The 21,560-nt window shown below is 32.1% G+C and overlaps 2 protein-coding genes and 1 pseudogene across 5 annotated transcripts; all 3 read left to right on the forward strand.

Moving 5' to 3' along the window:
• Positions 1,070-3,190, forward strand: LOC109327768 (annotated as a pseudogene).
• On the forward strand, positions 8,046-14,446 carry LOC109328665 (uroporphyrinogen-III synthase, chloroplastic). Its single transcript, XM_019562234.1, has 9 exons — positions 8,046-8,369; positions 9,016-9,103; positions 9,928-9,994; positions 10,565-10,683; positions 11,006-11,098; positions 11,221-11,276; positions 11,421-11,506; positions 11,891-12,022; positions 14,155-14,446. The coding sequence occupies exons 1-9, from the start codon at positions 8,148-8,150 to the stop codon at positions 14,207-14,209; spliced, it is 918 nt and encodes a 305-aa protein (XP_019417779.1). The 5' UTR covers positions 8,046-8,147; the 3' UTR covers positions 14,210-14,446.
• Positions 16,040-19,679, forward strand: LOC109327492. 4 transcript variants are annotated; one of them, XM_019560662.1, is made up of 11 exons: positions 16,040-16,304; positions 16,871-16,969; positions 17,053-17,169; positions 17,301-17,538; positions 17,795-17,949; positions 18,053-18,417; positions 18,525-18,624; positions 18,761-18,820; positions 18,912-18,995; positions 19,080-19,211; positions 19,365-19,679. In XM_019560662.1, the coding sequence occupies exons 2-11, from the start codon at positions 16,877-16,879 to the stop codon at positions 19,662-19,664; spliced, it is 1,644 nt and encodes a 547-aa protein (XP_019416207.1). In that variant the 5' UTR covers positions 16,040-16,304; positions 16,871-16,876; the 3' UTR covers positions 19,665-19,679. The 4 variants fall into 4 exon arrangements, with proteins under 4 accessions (XP_019416207.1, XP_019416205.1, XP_019416208.1 ...); XM_019560660.1 differs by lacking the exon at positions 16,040-16,304 and adding an exon at positions 16,360-16,741; XM_019560663.1 differs by lacking the exon at positions 16,040-16,304 and adding an exon at positions 16,360-16,741 and having other exon boundaries at positions 19,095-19,211.

The following is a 21,560-nucleotide window of genomic DNA, read 5'->3' on the forward strand; positions in this document are numbered from 1 at the left end:
AATTGGTGGATTTCAATCTCTTGAAAAAACAAGAACCTTTTTTTTTATTTTCTACATACGTTTGAACATGGATCTTATATTGATAGAATTATCTAATTCTTCTCCATAGTACAATAGACTTATATAAATTGACAGGGATATCCACATTGGCAGCAACAGGTTCATTTTAACTGCTGCATGATAATCCATTCGTAATATTGTCTTTATGGCACTTACAGCACATGTTCATGCTACCGGTACTTCCAAATAATACGCAGTTGTTAAGGCACAATATAGGACCTTCAGGAGGAGCTTATAATCAGTTTTGTCATGATCCATGTTTGTGTTCAAGTCATCAATTATTCAGCTAAAATATATGCCACTCCACTCTTGAGCATATCCACTATCCTAACCTGTTCATTAACGAACTGAAATAATGCATCAATATGAGCACCCTTCACTTCTGGTTAAAAATTAAGATGGTTAACAGATAGCGATCCGGAGCACAGCAATGCTTATATTCAGTTATTGTATCAAACCACAAACCTTCCTATGCCATGTACAAGTGTGACTAAATATTTTCGTATACCACAAACCTTCCGAGGAAAAAATGAATCACATAAGGAAAAAATGAATCACATATGGAAAAAATGAACCACGTAAGTAAAAAATGAATCACGTATCTATTTTGTTTTAAAAGAATCATATCTCAAATACCACATTGGCATAAAGACATTACAAGAAAAAATGAGTCACTGTGGTTTAAGAGTTTTTTACCTTCCACTATATCATGCATTATTCATTCACCGTGCATGCACCCTTGGCATTCTTTGAAGCGTATGCCAGATGCCTCTGACCCTTTTTTCGCCATGTATCTCTCAAGCCTTCCAAACAGAACTAATGAAAAAAAATATGTTTTTCAATATACACTCTTTTATTTGGTGCTTTTCTATTTTTCTTTATGGAGATCTTAGATGGAAACCAAAGTAAGTTCTTGTTAACTCCTTTTAATATTATTTTTCTGCCATATATGTTTAAGTCACTCGTGTTTTTTTGTGCCTTTATAACTATGCATTCTTAGGAGAATGACATGTGGTAACTCTTACAGGACCCTCAAGATGTAAAATCTAACAAGAACTTTCCATTAACATTGAGATTGGTAGTTTTATTTGTTGCTGTGGTTTGTGGAGTATACATTTTCTCAATTTGTGTGGAGCAAATAGGTGTAAGTAAAAATACCAACGTTTTAAGACTTGGAATCCTCAACCAGCCATGTCCTCCTTCCAGTCTAGAAGAATCGGAAGTGCCTTACTTGCATTATCCTGAACCCGAAACCTATAGCAGGTAAATATAATCATATGTATACATAATTACATCAGAATAAAGTATCTCCTCGTAAGAGAAGTGTCATCTTCTGGTATGAGGAGATATTTTATTATCTAAATACATATATGTTCGAGGATATTCGATTTCCATTCAATATTTGTTAGAGTTGTTACACCATTGGTTAATCATACATTACTTCTTATTTAACTGAAGTTTGAAGCAGTTATTAAAAGAGACAAACTTTTTTAATAACAAGGCAGTGCATGGTTGATTCATTCTATGTAAGTTTCTTAACAATGACATTGCATAATTTGCATTACAATTAAATCCTATTTGCTAATTATCTGAACTTGATCATTTATAATACTAAATAATTGAAATATTTGCAGAGATGAGTGTGCTTGCAATCCTGTTCGGTTTTTTTGCATAGTGTCAATGCAGAGATCTGGTAGCGGTTGGTTTGAGACATTTTTGAATAGTCATATTAATGTAAGTTCCAATGGAGAAATATTTTCAGTAGGGACAAGAAGGGAGAATGTTTCTTTAATTTTGAAGACAGTGGATAAAATTTATAATCTTGATTGGTTCACTAGTGCTTCCAAGAATCAGTGTTCTTCAGCTGTTGGTTTCAAGTGGATGCTTAATCAAGTAGGTATTATTAAATATATTTGGATCGATAAAACATTATCTTATTTATTTAGTTACTTAGTTTCATCTTTCATGCCATGTTTCTCATATTACAGGGTTTGATGGAGCATCATAAGGACATAGTTGAATACTTTGAAAGGAGAAGAGTTTGTACAATATTCTTATTCAGAAGGAATTTGCTCCGTAGAATGGTATCAGTGCTAGCAAATTCCTATGACAAAAGTGCTAAGCTATTGAATGGAACTCATAAGTCTCACACTCACTCTGCAATGGAGGTATATCTTTCTTTTCCACTTTCTTATTTCCTTTATAAATACCATAATCATTGTTGATTTCAGAAACAAAAACTTTATTTAGTTCTACTTGTGTAGGCTAAAATTCTTGCAACTACAAGCCAAAGATTAATACCACGTTATTAATACAAGAACTAAAGTTAACAGAGGAGACAGCTAAAAGAGCCGTTGCATACTTTAAGAACACTCGCCACATTGTTCTTTACTACGAGGATATTGTCAGCAACCACACTCGGCACAATGTGTTATGACCAGTGTTTTAAATTGCGGTTGCAATCGCGATTGCAATCATTGCGATGTGGATTGTGGCCGTTGCAGTGTGAATTATTTTGTGAATTTGATGCAGCCTGATGCGGTTGCGTTGCGATCCAATGCAGCTGCATCATTGTGATTTAGAGTCACACCGCAATTGCGGTGTGATGCTGCCGCAATATTGGGATGCAATTTAAATGACTGGTTGTGCCATTGTGTGACTATATTCTTACAATCTCTATTTTAAATTGCGGTAGCGGACACGATTATGGTCATTGTAATGTGGATTGCACCCGTTGTGGTATGAACTATTTTGTGATTAAAAAATATTTTGAAGCGACCCGATATGGCCCAAATACGGTACGATGTGGTTGACTTGTAGCCAGATTCGACTGCATCATTATGATTCGGCATGATGTGGTTGCAGCGGTCACCGCAACTACCGTATGTGATGTGGTGCACGATTTGAATTTGTTATCATAAATGTTATGTGTATATGAATGAATGTTTGGATATTTAATGTTCAGAAACTGAAGGATGTTCAAGAATTTCTGAGGGTGCCATACAGAGATCTTGAAAGCCACCAAGTGAAGATACATATTGCTCCATTATGGGATCAAATTGAAAACTGGAATGAAGTGCAAAAAGTGCTCAATGGAACGCCATATCAGACATTTCTCAACATTAATTAACGACATGCAATAGAAATGGAGGCCACAAACAAGTAAGGTGAATTCAATTAAGTGCATTCTGGTCACAACAACATCACGCTTGAATGAACAAATTAACTTCTCTACCTTTGATCTGTTGAATTATTAAGAAGAATCACTCCTAATTGTGGACTGGATTTTAATTTTGAGAGGAGTAGGACTGCAAGGTGTTTTTAACATTGGCTCTTGTTAAAAATTGTCAAACTTTTTTAGAAGCATGGAACTTGGACCTGAATGTCAAGTCCTTGAAGCGTAACTTCTAATATGGGCTAAATAGCATATCTAAATAAGGGTGCTTGTGTGAAGTTCACTGGTATGTTCCCTGATTTTAATGTTATAGATGTGTTATATTCAAGTGTAAATTCCATATTAGATATGGGAGAGAATTGAAAAAGTTTATAAATATAAAATGTCTGTTAAACTAATGTTTTAAGATTCTGATTAAAGACATAATGTTTCACTTTTTACTCCTCACTATTCTCATATTCTCCTAACAATTTATTCCCATTGTGTTATAACAATGGACAATCACAGACTCTAGTAAAGAGCACGTATGATGTTCCACAATTTGTGTCACTCCATGTGTTATGGGTTTGTGATTAGTCAAAAAAAATACTTAATAATTAAATTTTAACTTAAAATATATTAAGTTCATGACACATGGAGTTGTACAAACTGTAAGACAACAGATGTACCCATGTTTCACTTTACTCTTTTTTGGTATAAGTTAGTTATAAGTACTATCTATGTTTCCTTTATAGCCATGTGGAATCTAAGAGCAATATGGAATCTCAGAAAGCAGCTATATTAAGGAAATCAATGTTCTTTCCGCTTTAAGCAATTCTTTGATTTTAATATGATTCGTTGAATATAGCCAGTTGGCCACATATTAATATATCATGTCTTAAAAGAATAGCATTGTATCGTGCAATACATCATCAACTTTTTCTCCCCACTTTCTACATTTTTCACAACGATACTTATAAAAATACATAATGATTATTATAATAATTCTTATTCAGTGCACAACATACATTGAATCCCATTGTCCTAAAGTTAAATATTGAAAAAAAAGTGAACAAAGTCGTTGCTTAGAAAATTAAAGAATAGCAGACTGTTCTTATAACAGTGTTAATTTATTCCATGACTTTTTATTTTTTTAATCCGTAAATAGGATGAAAGTATTGTTTAACGAATATTAACGTTACCTTAGATAACTAATAAAAAACTGTGTACTGGGCTCGCTCTATTACCCACGTTAGTTTAGGATATCAAATGAGACATTAATATGGATATATGATCTCTGCCCCTAGTTGCTACATTTAATGTGTGGCTCAGACGTTATTTTCTTTAAGTAGAGATTATCTTTATTAATAGATAAACAAAAAAACAAATAAAAATGTTGTATGATAAAATATTTTTATTCTTTTATATATATAATAAAATAACATTTTTGTTATTAAAAAATACAAGTGTATCCTCCTTTTCACTTTCGCATAATTAACCTACATTAGTACAAATATTAAATACGTTAATTATTAATTTAAATTAAAATATTTTAACTAAATAATCTCTAACAATCAATAACCATCATTATCATATTTTATTTAATGTAGTAAGAAGAAAACGAGAAAAATGTTTCATCTCTCCTGACGTATAAATCACAATAAGTTTTATTTTGTAAGTAAATATAAGTCATCAATGAAATAATATTTTTGGAATGTTAATATAATATTTGGTAAATTTGATAGTTGCAACTATTTTAACTTAACTTTTAAATATTTTTTAGTCCATTGAAACTAATATAAGGGGGAAAGGTTCGTCTACAAGATTTGGATGGCACTTGTAGGAAGTGTCACATATCCATAATGTATCTTGAGTGTTTTGACTCATGTTGTATAAAACTCTACAATCTGTGAAATTCACTCTATTCTGTATTATATTAGTAATCATATTCATCCCCTTAACATAATCACATTTTAAAACTAAATTTCAAAGATATAAATAGATGAAAATTTTAATATTGTGAACTAGTTATAAGAGTAATGGTATACCCTTATATAAAATTGTTATATATCATTTATAAATCAGTTATTAATAAATAAAATATGATATACATGTTACTTTCTTACGAGTAAGAAGTTTATAGAAGTATATCATTTTCCTTAGTTATAAAAACCTGGAGTAGTTATTACGGAATGATTTTTCAAGAATGTTAAAAAATATGAACAAAAACTTGAAAATGGGAGCAAACAAGGGATGAGTATAACTGGTTGCAGGTTTTGTAATATGCGGGCTATGCAAGCGTGCTCGTGGGCAATACTCGTTTTGTCATCTCTAAGCGAAACGATGTTGTTGGGAGGAAGGGCACTAAAGAAACGCAAACAGATTAGGAGTGGGTTGGGAAATTGGGACACAAATCTCCACCATTACTCATCATTACTTATTACCACATTCAGCTTCAACTTATTATAGAGGTTGGCGCTGCTGTAGGGTTTATTCTTGTTGCTGCCATAATATCTGCAAGCATTTCGACACAACCCAACCATCATTTGCCACGTCTCCTCAATGCCCACAACAATGGGATGCTCTCCGGTATTGCATGTGATTAAGATATGTAGCAAAAAAATTATTTAACAGTTATAATTATATGTTATTTTCTAATAAAAAATTTCATTATCACATTCGAGTACTGGTCTCTCCAATATTGGAGAGGAGTTGAACGGGAATGAATGTACTTTGTTTAAGGGGTTTCTTTTTTCTTCTCTTTTAAGGGTGCTATTCAAAAAATGACTAAAAAATGCAACACTAAAATTTCTAGTTTTTATTGGCACCATTTTTTATATTTATTTTATGCTTTAAATTTATTAACAACTATTCTAAAGGCACAAGTTAGCAAGATCTATTTTTTTAGATGGTCTTATACACAAAGAATTATGTGATGGGTTAAATTAAGATTTGTTCATATATGAGTTACATTGCTAGTCTAGTAGTGTATTGTTCAAATATTTTATCGATAGCACAAATTTTATTATTAAATGCATTAATATCTTAAGCCATTAGAGGATTCAATGGATTCTGGATAGTAACATTCTCATTTATTGAGTAACAAATTAACTCTTTTTTATAATCTATCTTAGCAATTAGATATTATCGTGGCATATTATTTTATATATTCTCTTACTAAGAAAAATTTACAGGTTTGATAAATATTACTTTGTGATAAATTATTTTTCTTATGGCATAGGGATATATGTAGATTGATTTTATGGAAAATATTGCCCTCTTTTATCTCAGTATTGTATATTTAGTACATTGAAGAATAACCTAATTATTTCAATAATTCTTTTAACACTTTAATTTTAAACACATTGAAGTTTATGTGAACCTTAGATGTGTGATATAGTGTGCTATACATGAATTTTGTACAATAATAATAATGTATTAGATAGATCAGCGAAAAACTAACAATGTGTTAGACTAGTAGTGTAAGATCTTACTAGATTTTCAGGATGACTAAAATGTCAAAAGTTTGATTCTTCTGAACAACACTTATTGGGAGGGGTAGCTACACACTAAAAGAATTAGTTCTTTATCAAATGGCGAAAAGATATCATTGATAGTACCATAAAAAAGATACATCGGTAAAAAGTATATTACTAAATGATAGATATATAAATTGAGTGTAATATATATAAACAATGTAAATATTTATAAATAGTCAGTGAATTATTTATCATTCATTTACATTACTTTTATTTAAAAGTCAATAATAATTTAAAATAGATAGTGAATAATGTAATGACAATATAAAAAACTCTTACATTGGTAGAATACACTTAGTAGTATATGTTTTTCACCATTAGATTTAACATTTTTTTTAATAGAATGTTCAATTTGCAATATTTAAACTTTAAGTTTAGATTTGCAAGTTATTAAACTTTAGGGTTAAATTTGCACATGATTCAAATACCAAAGGGTTAGATGCTTTCCTTTAAACTATTATGACTACATTTTTATTTTGATACCATTTTTCTTTACCTCACTTTTTTATATTTTATGTTTTTATTATCACTTCCTCCCATTTGAGGAGAGATAGATATAAATTTTCATCTTTAAAAATATAATATGTTTGATCGATGATTTTACATATTTTATAGGATCCTTTTTACGATTGGACTTAATTTTAATCATTTTTATAGGTTTTTTTTATAGGTTTTTTTAATGCACTAGTTAACTTTTAGAAAAATAACCTTATAAACAAGTGGGGGAAAAAAGAAAGTAAACAAATTTATAATTTAATAAGAAGAGAATAAGAAACAATACTAATGATAAAATGATAATATAAAAAGTGAGAAAAAATGTATACAAAATCATCTATAAGTTTTATATATTGTCATTATATTATTAATCACATATATATATTTTATTATTATTCACTAGAAAAAATAATATAAATAAATAATAAATAATATAAATAAATAATATATTAATTTTGTATTATTATACATTGGAAGTCCATAATTACTCCAATCTAAATATTACATATAAGTAATAGGTATAATATACAATAAAAAGTCATGTAAAATTAATATATTATTTACGATTCATTTATTACTTTAAAAATGATTAATAGATAAAGATACTGATCACTTGTTTTGAATAATGTTCCATTTCAATCATAAATCAGTTAAAATGTGACTTTTTTGTTTTTAAAATTTTTCTTTCATTTCTGTGACAAAATATGATAGGTTTTAAGAGATATAATAAGAGTATAAAACAAAGTTAAAAAACTCTAACAGATGCATTTTTTCCATAAAGTAGTAACGGTAGTAGATTAGATATTTGTGATAAAATATGAGATAAAAAAGTAGGGGCCGGTGCGATTGATGTGATAACAGCTGGCCTGTGGAAAAGTTCGTTTGCCCAACACGTTTCAATGGCCTCCCTTTCTCTCTCCCTTCTCTTTTCTTCACCTTCTCCTCCTTCTCCTCCTCTTCCACCTCACCGCCCTATCTTTCACCGTCTTCTCCGAACCGCCACCGCCGCTTCCGCCACCGATTATGTCTCAACATCAACTTCCGCCTCTACTTCCAATCTCACACCTAAAGTCGTCGTCACCAGAGAGCGTGGTAAAAACGCTAAGCTTATCACTGCTCTGGTTCGTAGTTCTCACTTCCTTCACCATTCAATGAGATGCTATTTGTTACACTCACATTGTGCTTCTTTTTCATAAGATTCCAAGTAGCTACACTTATAATTCACTTATTCATTCTCACTGTTGTTCCCGTTGCTTCAACATGTTTTTCCTCGTTTTATCTTTTATACTTATACACATTACGTTATGTTTTCGTCGAACTGAGAGACATTTCGTCATTTAGGTGTTCGATTAAAGGTTCATATGAATGGCACCAAGTGTAGTATTTTCCATTCTTCTTTTTCTTAATTTCTATGTCATTGTCGCTAGTGGCATTTTAAATTATTATTATTATTGTTTTGCATCTTTCTTTAACTTTAAACCACGTTCTCATAAAACAAGAAAATAGTATTAGTTATAATGCCAACCTTTCTAGGAAGTGGTTTAGATCACAATACAATGTTCATAATATCAGAAAATCAAATATGTTTTACGTAGCAAAATTCGTATCATAATCATATTGCAGTTCAAACTAGGTTTCTCAAATTTAGATTAGTGTAGGGATCCGATATAGACATTTTACTTAAGGTTCTCCTCATTTGTTTAATGTTTGACTCATAACTACAACTGTAAGCTGAAGCTATTATTGTAATTCCAATGTTGTGTGCAGGCTAAACATGAAATTAACTGTTTGGAACTTCCACTAATCGATCACACGCGGGGACCCGATTTTGACAAGCTCCCTTCTGTATTAAGTGGTATGTTTTTGGATCACACTATGTGATGAGCATTTAAGTATTTGTTAAGTTTAAACCACCCCGTTTTTATCCTGTCAAGACAGTATATTTAAATCAATTATATTTTATTTGACTGATTTTTAGAATAATATTTATGTTTGCTTAGTGGAAAGAATGATGTGGTTGTGACATTTGTAATTTGTAAGCTAATTTCCATTCCCAATGGTTTCCTTGAAAATGAAGGGTTATAGTTTTAACGCCTATAACTATGCCTTCATTCAATTTTTATGGTTGTGTTGGCATGTATGCTGATGCTTATGTTGTATCAGAATCTCCTTTTATGTCAGGGAGAATTTGTCTGAGCTTCTCCCTGGAAGAATTTATTTTTTCTATTAAATCTTTCAGCCATTTATTTATGAATAGCTTGACTGCTGGAGGTGTAGATCACTTTCTGATATATTATTTTTGGACTTGATCTTGCCCATTTGATGTCATTATCACAGACTATAGGTCTTTTGCTTATGAGATAGTTACCTGATGGTAGATTAGTTTAATCTGGACCTATGAATGTCAACTATTTTCTATAAGTAGGTGGGTTAAATTTGGCCCGATGTAAAGTTCTTGTTCTTTTTTTCATCTCCAGTTTTAAATCTAGCTGATTTTTTCCTGGTATAATTTGTAAAAATAGGGTTTAGAGGCCTTTATGTGGAACTATTATCTATAGTCTAAGTAGCCTGGAGAAATTTGGCATTTATGAACATATGATGATTTTGCCAACTTATGAACTCAGTTGTCTATGTTGTTTCTTCTGTATCATTTCTTCCTATGACCCTTGATACTTGCAGATAATGCATTTGATTGGATCATCATAACTTCACCTGAGGCAGGTTCAGTCTTTCTAGAGGCATGGAGGTAAGAGTTTAGAGTTTGTTTGGTTAATATATGTAAGATTGCTTGTGACATGTTAGCAAATTTAATTTTAGACTATATTTTCGAACAATTTTGAGTTGTTTTGTGGAACAACATTTTACCTCCAAAATGAAGTTCGGGTTATCGGTCAGTGCTAGCCCATCATATACTTAGGGCTGCTAATTACTGACAATCACTATCACCATGATAAGGATTTCCTAAAGTTTGTTCAATGCTGTACATGGTTCTGCTAGCATCAAAAGGTACAATACAGTTCAACGGGCAGAATACTTGAAACATTCTTCATTTTGTAACATGTTAATGGATTGCCTGTGACCTCCATTCTAAATTGTAAATGAGTTGTCAAATATGCCAATATTAATTTGTTAAATATCCTAGATATGTCATTCGTTTTGTACCATCTAGCATCTCTCTAAAATATGAAGAAAAAAAACTAAGCTTTCCTTTTTATGCTCTTTAAAGTACTGTCTTTTATGTGTGCAATTTATATAATTTTGTTGGGCACTTTATTTTCTAACAAATAATTGTCTTAGTCTTGATTGTTGTCCTCAGAGCTGCGGGCATGCCTCATGTTAAAATCGGTGTTGTTGGGGCTGGCACTGCAAGCATTTTCAAGGAAACTTTGCAGTCTTCGGAGCAATCACTTCATGTTGCCTTTACACCATCAAAAGGTATATGTGTGTCTAGTTAGGTGAAGGCTGAACTTAATAGCTCCTGCATCGTACTCCCCAGCTTTGCTTCATTACCATGCTGAATGGCCGATGACTGAATACACAAACATATCTAAAGTCTTACAAGTACATTGGGCTATTCCAGGAAGATATATCATGTCGCTAATAATTCCAATATATGCATGCATCTGAATAGGGTAGAACATTAATTTACTTCGGTTGTTTCATGCATTACTGCTGTAACTGGCTAACTGTATGTGTTTTGCTTTGAAGTTTGAAGTATGTGAATTGCGAGCCTAATCATGAATTTCATAATTTTCAGCAACAGGAGTGACTTTAGCTGCAGAGCTTCCTAAGACTGGAATTAAACCGGCTGTTCTATATCCTGCTTCTGCTAAGGCTAGCCATGAGATTGGTATATGGATTATTGTTGTTGCATTTAATTGTTTTTATACAGCAATTATCATTTTGAAGTTTTTTTAATTAGTAAAATCTTAAGTGATAGCCTAATATCCTCTGTGATATTTACATAACCAGAGGAAGGACTCTCGCGTCGTGGGTTTGAGGTTACTAGGATGAACACATACACAACGGTAAAATATTTTAGCCATGGAGCCCTCTTCTTTTTCAAGTAAACATGGTCCCATACTTCTTCATTGCAAGCAACTGCATTTCTATTGATGTTTAACGTGGGTCATTTGCTAATGGTAAATTCCCCTAATTCAAACATTTTGCAGGTACCAGTTCAACATGTTGACCAAATAGTTCTGAGGCAAGCGCTTGCTGCCCCTGTTGTTACAGTAGCTTCGCCATCAGCAATTCGGTGAGTTTCCTTTGTGTGTTCCTCTCTTTTTTAATTTTGTATTTTAATAATAGTCTCATATCTATCTCAAATCTAGAAAGAGTTAGTTATATTAAAATTCAATATTTCTACTATTTGTTAAGTATAAACAGGTGTAATATAACTTTCTGTATATGTTTAATTAACTCTTTTATACTAACTTCAATGCTGCTTTGGTGTCCCTTTGCTAGTCAAGCATCCTGATGTGTCTCGATGTTGTGAAATTGATGATGAACTTACTCTTTTTTTCTTATTTGCTCTGTAGAAATAGGCAGAACATTGTTCTTAATAAGTTTTCTAGTATTTAGTATTTGCCCAGTTTTTGTTTTTCTGGAGACAATTTACGGGTGTCATGTGCTGCAACAGTGCCTGGAAGAATCTTTTGTCAGATTCAGAGTGGAGCAACTCTGTTGCGTGCATTGGTGAGACAACTGCTGCAATGGCAAGAAGATTAGGATTCAGCAATGTATACAACCCAACCCAACCAGGTCTTGAAGGGTAATCACAAATCCTCTTTTTAATACATTTCTCTTAATAAAATAATCAGTATCTGTTTCCAATATCTGGTCACATGGAGAAAATTTTCCTGTTTAAAATAATTTAACAGGATATTTCTAAAAGCACATTGGTTTTCGAAATATAGCAGGCTTTAACCATTTATGAATGTGTCTATTTTGATTAATTTATTCCGTTTTTAAAGGAAAAGAATGAACACTCTTTGAAGTTTGTCCCGTCTTGAAGTAGCTGCATTTATTTTTCAAATCTGTATTAGAGGTCCTTAAACTTACAAGAACTTGCAAATAGTCCTTTAGCTAAAAGGAAACCATTCATCAAGTGACACATGTTTATTATTCATCGGTAAAAGTTGTAGTTCCTCATTTGCTAACTTTTTCCTTCTGAAAAATTTAAAGTGAAACGTGTTTTTTACTTTTTAAATTGGTTTTCTTTGACTATTGGGTACGTATATATATTTTTGACAAGAGTTTTAGTTTGGTACGATACAATAGGTCAGTTTTTTTAAAATGGGTGCAAATGACTATAATGCGTATGAATAACTTGTGCAAGTCGCATGGTGAATGATTTCCAGTTCTGGTCTTTTGGATAGTCTATTAGCTAATTTTAGCAAGTTTAAGGACCTCTTACCTGTATCTAAAAGTTGACATCACTACGGAACATGATAATGATTATACAAATTCCCTTTTAGTGCTTCTCTCTTTTTAGTACTGTTACTTCTATATTGGGCAGATGAGAGCAAATCTGCTGTCCCACTTTTGTACCACTCTGTACCATCACCTATAATTGGTTGAAATTTTTTTATTGAAGTTAAAATAACAATTATTAAGTATTTTTCTGACCAATCATATCTCTTGGCACATCGAGTGACACAAAAGAGTGGGACAACAGATGTGGACCTTGGGCAAGTCATTGAACCAAACTAACCAGACTCGTTATTTAGCTTAATAATCTTGGTTGATGAATCAAACAAGTTGAATTTGAGCTAAAAATCGAATTTGTTAAATAGACGAGCTGAACTTGAGGCGAATACAATTGTCGACTCATTAGATTTATGAGTTTATTATATTATATACATATATATATATACACACATGACTGACCTAGGTGAGAACAATTCTCATATAAAAATTGTGAGAGTAGTGCATTTGAGCCATACAACTATACATGAATGTTAAAGATTAAATGTTAGTTAATAATCACTTAAATAAGTCATTTGCATTTATTTTTTAATTCAAATAAGATTCAATGATACATATTAATTGTTTACATTTCTCACATTTGCAAATGTTATAACTTGATCACTTTCTATACATACAAATACATGTAGACAATGTTTACAATATGAACTTTAATTTGTAGTAAATTTTTTATTAAAAATCACAAACTCTGCAAACTTTAAATTTTACATAAAGTTGAGTTTGTTAACCTACCCGAAAATTTATGAACTTTTATCAAGTCAAACTTGAGTTGAAAAAGTAGTTTGGCATTGAAATCAATTCAAAACTCAACTCGAGACAATCCTTAATGTCCAACTGAGTTGAGTTGAGTCAAGTTCGACTCCTATCCACCCCACTTCCAAGTCATTTTTCTTTATATTATACCATGTGATCTAAGTTGAATTTATTACTGTGAATACAAAACCTTTGTTGTTCGGAAAACTGCAAAAGAAGTGATAATATAGGCAATGTAAAGGTTGTGATTTAGTTCAATAATATGGTGCGGTTTTGTGTGGGGAAAATTGATTTTTTTTATTGTAAATAAATTTTAAGAAGTTTCTTTTTTGTAATTTTCCCTTCGGCCTACGGGATGATTTGAGACAAGTTTTGAGTGTATTTTCCATCGAATCGTGCTTTAGGAAAAGAAGTCAGTTAGAAATCCTTTATTTTATCAGCGCAATCGCTGTTTTGATTTTTGGAAAACAAATATCTTTATCAATATACTCTTTCTTGTACATATTTATCTCCATCCCATAATGGAGAATAGAGTGATTTATAAAGTATTTCAAGGCAAGTTAACCTTATGACCCAGTATGTGCATCAATCGAACTGCTATTTATGCTTCTTTGAAATCCTTTAATATCATCCATTTTGTGCAACCTTCCTCCTTTTTGACAGATGGGTAGAAAGCATTATTGAAGCATTAGCTTCATATGATGAATTGCTAAGGTAGTTCTATGCCGATCATAGCAACGTGGACATATTTTCTGCTGTTTCTCATGCAGCAAAATTGATTATTTGTAATGATTTGACATTTGGCATTATGGATGTCAATAATATTTTCTAGGTTACTGAAGAGGCCATCTAGAAATAGTTGTAAATTGTTTCCAGTTTCCATCGTGTAAATCCCTTGCTGTAATTCCATTTTTCTTTCTTTTTCTATCAATTGAGCACTCAATTTATCCCCAAACTTTGTGGATATCCATATGATTGAAAAGGTTTTCAGGGTGCTCGAGGCTCAAGTATATTATACACACCCATCCATTTTCTCAATGTGCTAAAATTCAAAGTTCAATCTTTGATTTGATTGTTACAACTTAAAACAATGCATCGTAATTTTATTTGATGTTTATGTTATCACTGTACTTAACTCTCATACAAGATGTAAGTATAGCCTTTGGTAGAAGAAAGTTGTCAAGTAGTATAATTAAGTTAAATCTCAGCTCAATATGCTTTAAGTTTTTATTGAGAGAGAGGGGAGTAATCTCACTAGGTAACATTTCAGCTAAGTTTTAGTTTAGTACTTCAATTCTTATCAAACAAACATTTAATATGTGTATGGCAAGTGGTAACGACCAGTGACAACAGATTCTATACTTTTCCTCTCTCCACGAGGTTGTCATTTGCCAGCCATTGGAATGACGTGGTTCAAAATTAGACAGATTTTATTGTTTCACCTTCCACATATATTTTTACCAATAAAAAAGCATTTTTATATTATTAGAAAAATTACCGTAAGTATTTTTTTATTTAAACGTCATTCAATATATATAAATTTCCTTAATTTATCCGGACAAGGGAAAATATAATGGTTTTAGTTGGCAAATTAAAGCATGTGATTGGTGCAACTTTTGCTTGATCTCGTTTTAAGAGTGTGATTTACTTACTCCAACAGTAAATTTGTTAAACTGACTCATCCTAGTCATCAATTTTAGAACTATTTAATGGTTTAGATCTAATCACTGATTCAAAACATTGGATTTACGTAAAATTGATGGTTAGGATTGTAGTAAGTATATCCCTCTTTAATTTATGATTTATTTAATGCATCTAGTGCGTAATTCACAGGCAAAACTACCAAATTCCATTAAAAACTCACTTTTATTAGAATTTAGATATTTGACTTGGAAAGCAGAATAAATGAACAATATACTAGGATAGGAAGAAAGTAGTAAAATGGGAAGACAAGAACAGATGGAGCTTAAAACTGATTCTGATGTAATAGAAAGCGCACGTTGGTTCAGAATGAGTTCATGACATAAGCAACGGGATCCTCTGTCCATCACATTTAGAGTCTCATGTGCCCGACTAATTGATATTTACCAACAAGTCAAAAATAATAATTCATTTTTTTTTTAAAATAATATGTTAATTTTACACGTCTTAACATAAATAGAGTGACATAAGAATAAAAACACCAAGTTGGGATAGAGGATGGTCATCACATACCCCTCACAGCACTTTTCATTGGAGAAATTCTAATATTAATTATACACTTCATAAGAAATTATATCATTTGTTTATATAAGAAGAAGGAGCTTGAGTTACTTACCAAGATAAATGTAAGATACTAAGAATTTAAAGGTATGTGTTAAAAGTAAAATGATGATAACACTAATGTCTTACAGTATTGTGAATCTCCAACTTAGAAGAGGACAAAATATATATGTACTGTCACAACGTATTTTACACTATTCCTTTCGAAAATAACATCTCTCAATTTCTTAATAAGACCAACCGTAAAAAATTCATGTGATAGCAAAAAATAATTTCTCCTTTATAATTGGAGCCTTCCACGTCTCTCTATTCGGTGTGGTTTTGATGCTTTGTGTTACGTTTGGTTCCTTTTCTTCTTCTTGCACTATTCTATTCTTTTCATTCAAAGCGGTGGAACTGGATTCACTTAGTCTCGTAGTGTCTTCTTTTCTTTAACTTAGCATATAGTTTATTTTCTTTATACTTCATTTCTCCTATAGTTTGAGCCTCATCAACCCTCTTGCTTCTCATGTGTACATAAATAAAGAGATTTGAGCGTCGTGGCTCAGCTGGTAAGTATTATTTCGTGTTATTTAGAATTATTGCAGGCTATAATATGCTCCTGTTACAAAAGTTGATAAATATATAGTGGTGGTTGCAGTTACATATTTAGTAGTAACAGGAAATGATGAACACGAGAGTGAGGACAAGGGTACAAACTCTAATATCACATGAAAAAGTAATTATTAATTACACAGAATAGGTGTTACATCTATGTCCAATGTTTTTTTCTTCTAAACGGTTGGTACAATGAATGAATTATTGAATTCTATACGATTATGATACCGTAACAGTTCTCAATTCTTATCCTAATGACACAAACTATGTCTTCAGTTTCATCGACCAAAGATCACAGAAATTCTCATAAGTCGGTATTTCTTTTCTCAACATAACAAATACTATACAACTATAAAGAAAGTAAAGATCTTTGATCATAATTCATGATTGGGTTGGCTTCTCTAAATCTCAATCTCTCAAACTTTTCTGCTTTGTTTGTGAATTCTGCAGAAGTTATCTTATTCTTATTCTTAAGTTGATACTTGATTTGATTCTAACTTCTTTACCCTTGAATGAAAAGTAAGAGATGTGGGGAAAATTAGGAGAAGGCACAAGGAATTCTACAACAGAAGGTGGAAAAAACTCTAGCAGAGACAGAAAATTGGCTTTGCAACAAGACGTAATGACGCTGTTTCTTTTTTATTTTGATTTCAATCTTATTGTCTCTAACTGGAAACTGAGCCGGAGTTTACGATTTTGAAGGTGGAAAGGTTAAAGAAGAAGCTGAGGCATGAGGAGAATATCCATAGAACACTGAAGAGAGCTTTCAATAGGCCTTTAGGAGCACTCCCTCGTATCCCTCCTTATCTCCCTCCCAATGTTAGTAAATCATTTCCCATTGTTATGAGTGAAAAAAGATGAATTTATTTGAGTATAATCTTCAAGGGGTTTATCATATTACAGAAACTTGACTATTTGATTGGTTAATTTAATCTTTCAAAAAATTGTAGACACTAGGACTTGTGGCTGAGGTGGCAGTATTAGAAGAAGAAATTGTAAGGCTTGAAGAGCAAGTGGTGCATTATAGGAAGGATTTGTATCAGGAAGCTGTCTACATCTTATCCTCCAAGATGAAACTCAATAATGCAATCCCATATAGTAGTCCAAAACTGGGTAAATTGAAATCACTTTCCCAAACAAGTAGTAAATATGCAACATTTGCAACTAGTCCTACAACAACACTTCCAGGTGAGTAACCGGTCGTCGAGTTACCGATTTAGCTTAAGTTGTTTCACAATTGAGCTGGCATTTCATGAATGATGAAATTACATTACATGGAGAAATTATTGCATGTTTATACAGCAGAGTAAATACATGATCTAGGATTCATCTCTAGCACTAATTTTAAATTAGTGACATATTTTTGAAGTAAGTGAGAGATCCTACTTATAGTATGCATTTATTCTAATCTCTTGTGGCTTGAATCTCTTGTTTGTCTTATCAGTGAATAGACAAGGAAAGGAGGATCAATCCTATTCTAATCCTTCCAAGAGAAGCAAGCAATCTACTTCTACGGGGCAAGCAACAAAGAATCGAACTAAGAAACTTCCCGATGACAATACATCACTGCAGAAAAATTGTGATCTTCCTAAAAGGCAGGTATACCAAAACAGTTTTCAGTTGTGTGATGGGGTCTAGTAGGTGAAAAACAGAAGTGAATTTTTTGTTGAAGTCAATGAATGTGAGCTTTCCCATTGTGCAGCAAGAACTACGGCATAGCAACCTGCCAATTGCGGAAGTTAGAAATCTTAGTCCACACGAAAAACCACCAGGAGATGAAAGCCCAAATATAATCTCTGAAAATATTTTGAAGTGTTTATTAAGCATTTTGTTGAGAATTAGTGGAGTGAAGAATCCAGGTGCTGCAGTTGACATACCAGTACCACCTTCATGGGATTTAAAACATCAAAACTGTACTGAAGGAAAAGAGTTTAAGGATCCTTACGGCATCTATGTCGAATTTGGAAAGAGGGATGTTGGTCTATACAAACAATTACGCGTGATTGAAGCTAAACCTTTCAATCCAAAACGAACTGCAAATTCGTTGTTTTTACTGCATCGGTTGAAGTATGTTGCATTTGATTCAAACTAGAATACTATTACTTTGCTTTTCCAGGACGGTTAATATTTGATCAATTAGATGTTACAGTATTCTAATTTCCTGACATTTGCAGACTTCTTTTGAGAAAACTAGCCTCTGTCAAGTTAGAGAATCTCAATCATCAGGAGAAGCTTGCATTCTGGATCAACATATATAACTCGTGTATGATGAAGGTATGTCAATAACGATGTCCATTGCCATAACAATTAGTATCATCTGAATCTCGAAACTTTTTATTTTCACTGAATTTTTTACTTCTGACGTTGATATCAGTAATAGTTTCTTTATTCAAACTCTGCTTTGCTTCAGGCATTCATAGAAAACGACATGTTAGAGAGTACTGACATGGTGGTTGCGCTGACGCACAGGGTATGGTCTAACTAATAAGTTTTGTATCTTCCATGTTGACAATAATTGTACTGTTGCGTTCAAGAGATTTTTCGGATTTCTTGTTATTCAGGCAACAATAAACGTGGGCGGGCACTTGCTAAGTGCAACAACCATAGAACATTGCATTCTGAGACTTCCTTGTCACTGGAAACTTGTAAGTTCTATCCATTTAAAGTCAGGCTTTTCTTTGAATTGGACTATATAGGCAATTCGTAACCGAATTCTATGCTTCTTGCAGCTAAATTCGAAACAGTCATTATCAAAGGAAGTGAAAAATCATGGAATGACATTAAGAAGCTTATATGGACTGGAATTATATGAACCCCTAGTGATATTTGCTCTCTCTTGTGGAACTTGGTCCTCTCCTGCTGTAAGTTTAAATTGAATTTTTTCCTCCTGTAACTAGTTATAAATCCATTTCGAACGTCGATAACAAACGACCAGTTTTATTGCACATAACAAGTTATATAATTTCATGATTTGCATAATCTTATTCCTGATTCATGAACTATGCCAATTGCAGGTGAGGGTTTACTCGGCGTCCGAGGTTGAATATGAACTGGAAGTAGCTAAAAGAGAATACTTACAGGCTGCAGTTGGAATTTCAAAATCGATGTTTGTTATCCCGGAGCTACTAGATTGGCATTTACCGGAGTTAGCAAAAGACTTTGAAACATTGCTGGATTGGATATGCCTCCAATTACCAAGTGAACCAGGGCATGAAGCTATTAAGTTCCTTCAAAAAAGAAACATGGAACCCCTCTCACAATTTGTACAAATTATGCCATATGATTTCAGATTTAGATACTTGCTATGCACATAATTTTGCTTCTTTTTTCTGTATATGGTTTTATCTATGTTGGGGATACAATTTGCATACATATAAAAAATCAAATTTCACTACCTTTGAGTATATTTCTTTAGTTCTTTCTTAACCAGAAAGAAAGAAAGCCAACACTGCTTGTGATAATGAACGATACAATTCTCTTTTACTATAAGTCTGAACTGATGCAACACTTACACACAGTGTACTTAATAACTTGCCTTGAAGAAAATACTAATATGAGACAACACGTGCAGTGATTTCTCCCTTCTTTATGAAAATGATTTCTCTGTTGTTTTCTGTTTTGTTCCAAAATGATTTATCTATATTGTGTAGGTGAGTGTGGTGGGATGGGGATATGCTGTCCTGAAACATGTTGCTATCCGATCACACAGTGAAACAAAAATTAATAAAGTCGTGAATATTTGATATTTTTAAATAACATCTTATAATATGATTGGTTTGTAACATAATGAGACAGCCGAGACAGTGAAATAGTGTCATCTGGTTGTGGGTGTAAACTTTGTCCTATGCTCACTATAAATGAAGAAAAGCAAACAAAAAGTTGGGGTGGATGAGTGAACATGGTTGAATAAAAGTAGTGTGAGTTTTGTCTCTTCTGCCAGAGTGGGAAACCCTATCTACCATTACTTGATCTCTATTCCTTAATTGAAGTAGAGAATCATCCACTCTCACCTTTATGCACTTGGACACTTTCAAACAATAAAAGCTTTCTCATTCTACTCATAGGGCCCTGATGGCCCCTACATTTTTTAAAAAAAATATTGGTATTCTTTTGGGACTATTCCATTTATCAAATATTTATATAAATCCAACTTTCACATTTTACTCTTTCTCGAAAATTAACCTAATCTTAACTCACTAGATTAATGTCTTAATTATTTTTTTGTTTAACCAAAAATGAAGAATCAATTTTTGTGGGGGTTTTATCAATATTTAGCGTGCCCCATTATTTTCTTTGGAAAATAATAATTAATAGTAAATCATCTTCTTAGGTCCTTTTAATTTTTTCAACAATTTCAATATATTTCCATATTTATAGAGGGATATAATTTTACCTAATGTTTTGAAAGTAACACTAGCTTTTAATATTTTCAACAAATTCAATATATTAACTGTTTCAATACCTCCATGACCATAGTTGTAAGGACAATTTGAATCACATCTTTGATCCTTGGGAAGTGTGAATTTGTGGTGTGTAAAATCCTTAAATTGAGCCTTTAGATTCTAATAGGAATAGAAATTGGATGGGAAATCATGTAACCTTACAACTATTGACACCATTCAAATTTGCAAAGCCCACTTAGTGAGGAATACACATTTTAGTAAATGAATATATCATATGATTAATAATGAAACAGTCAACCTTGGAGTGGAAGGCAATTTTAATGCAACTCCTTCATAACTTATATATTAATAAATCCAACTCAAACAACTTCGTTGACTTTCAAAATTCCACAAGTTGTGAGTTTAGTTTTTAATTATTACCACCATTCTTTTAAGGTAACGTCTTTTGATTGCAATGCTAGATGTCCACTCTAATTATATTTTATGTTTCTAATCGTGGTTACCAGGAGAAACACGTGTTACATGACGAATTTCTAGCTTATTTATTATTTCACCAAATATATATTTTTCATTTTCTCTCCCCTCAGATTCTGTTTGTTTGTATTTTTGCCATGGCAAGTAACGTTGCACAAGGAGTAACTCTATTACAAGGATTACACATCACAAAAAAAAAAGAAAATCATATATCAAGTCAATTACATTTTATCAAATAATGTAAAAATATATTTTATATTTATGATTTTTTAATTAGATATCGTTTTTTAATAGTAGATAAATATGACACTAAAAGTGAGATAAATAATCTTT

This window comes from Lupinus angustifolius, chromosome LG15 (genome assembly GCF_001865875.1).
Source record: "Lupinus angustifolius cultivar Tanjil chromosome LG15, LupAngTanjil_v1.0, whole genome shotgun sequence".
Classification (NCBI taxonomy): domain Eukaryota; kingdom Viridiplantae; phylum Streptophyta; class Magnoliopsida; order Fabales; family Fabaceae; genus Lupinus; species Lupinus angustifolius.

Bases quoted from the DNA above. Each gene is read 5' to 3' on its own strand.
- LOC109328665 (XM_019562234.1), top strand. From the start codon at position 8,148: ATGGCCTCCCTTTCTCTCTCCCTTCTCTTTTCTTCACCTTCTCCTCCT. The intron at 9,995-10,564 runs GTAAGAGTTTAG...TGTTGTCCTCAG, and splicing joins GTCTTTCTAGAGGCATGGAG to AGCTGCGGGCATGCCTCATG. The intron at 12,023-14,154 runs GTAATCACAAAT...CCTTTTTGACAG, and splicing joins ACCCAACCAGGTCTTGAAGG to ATGGGTAGAAAGCATTATTG.
- LOC109327492 (XM_019560662.1), top strand. From the start codon at position 16,877: ATGTGGGGAAAATTAGGAGAAGGCACAAGGAATTCTACAACAGAAGGT. The intron at 17,170-17,300 runs GTTAGTAAATCA...AAAAAATTGTAG, and splicing joins CTCCTTATCTCCCTCCCAAT to ACACTAGGACTTGTGGCTGA. The intron at 18,625-18,760 runs GTATGTCAATAA...GCTTTGCTTCAG, and splicing joins ATAACTCGTGTATGATGAAG to GCATTCATAGAAAACGACAT.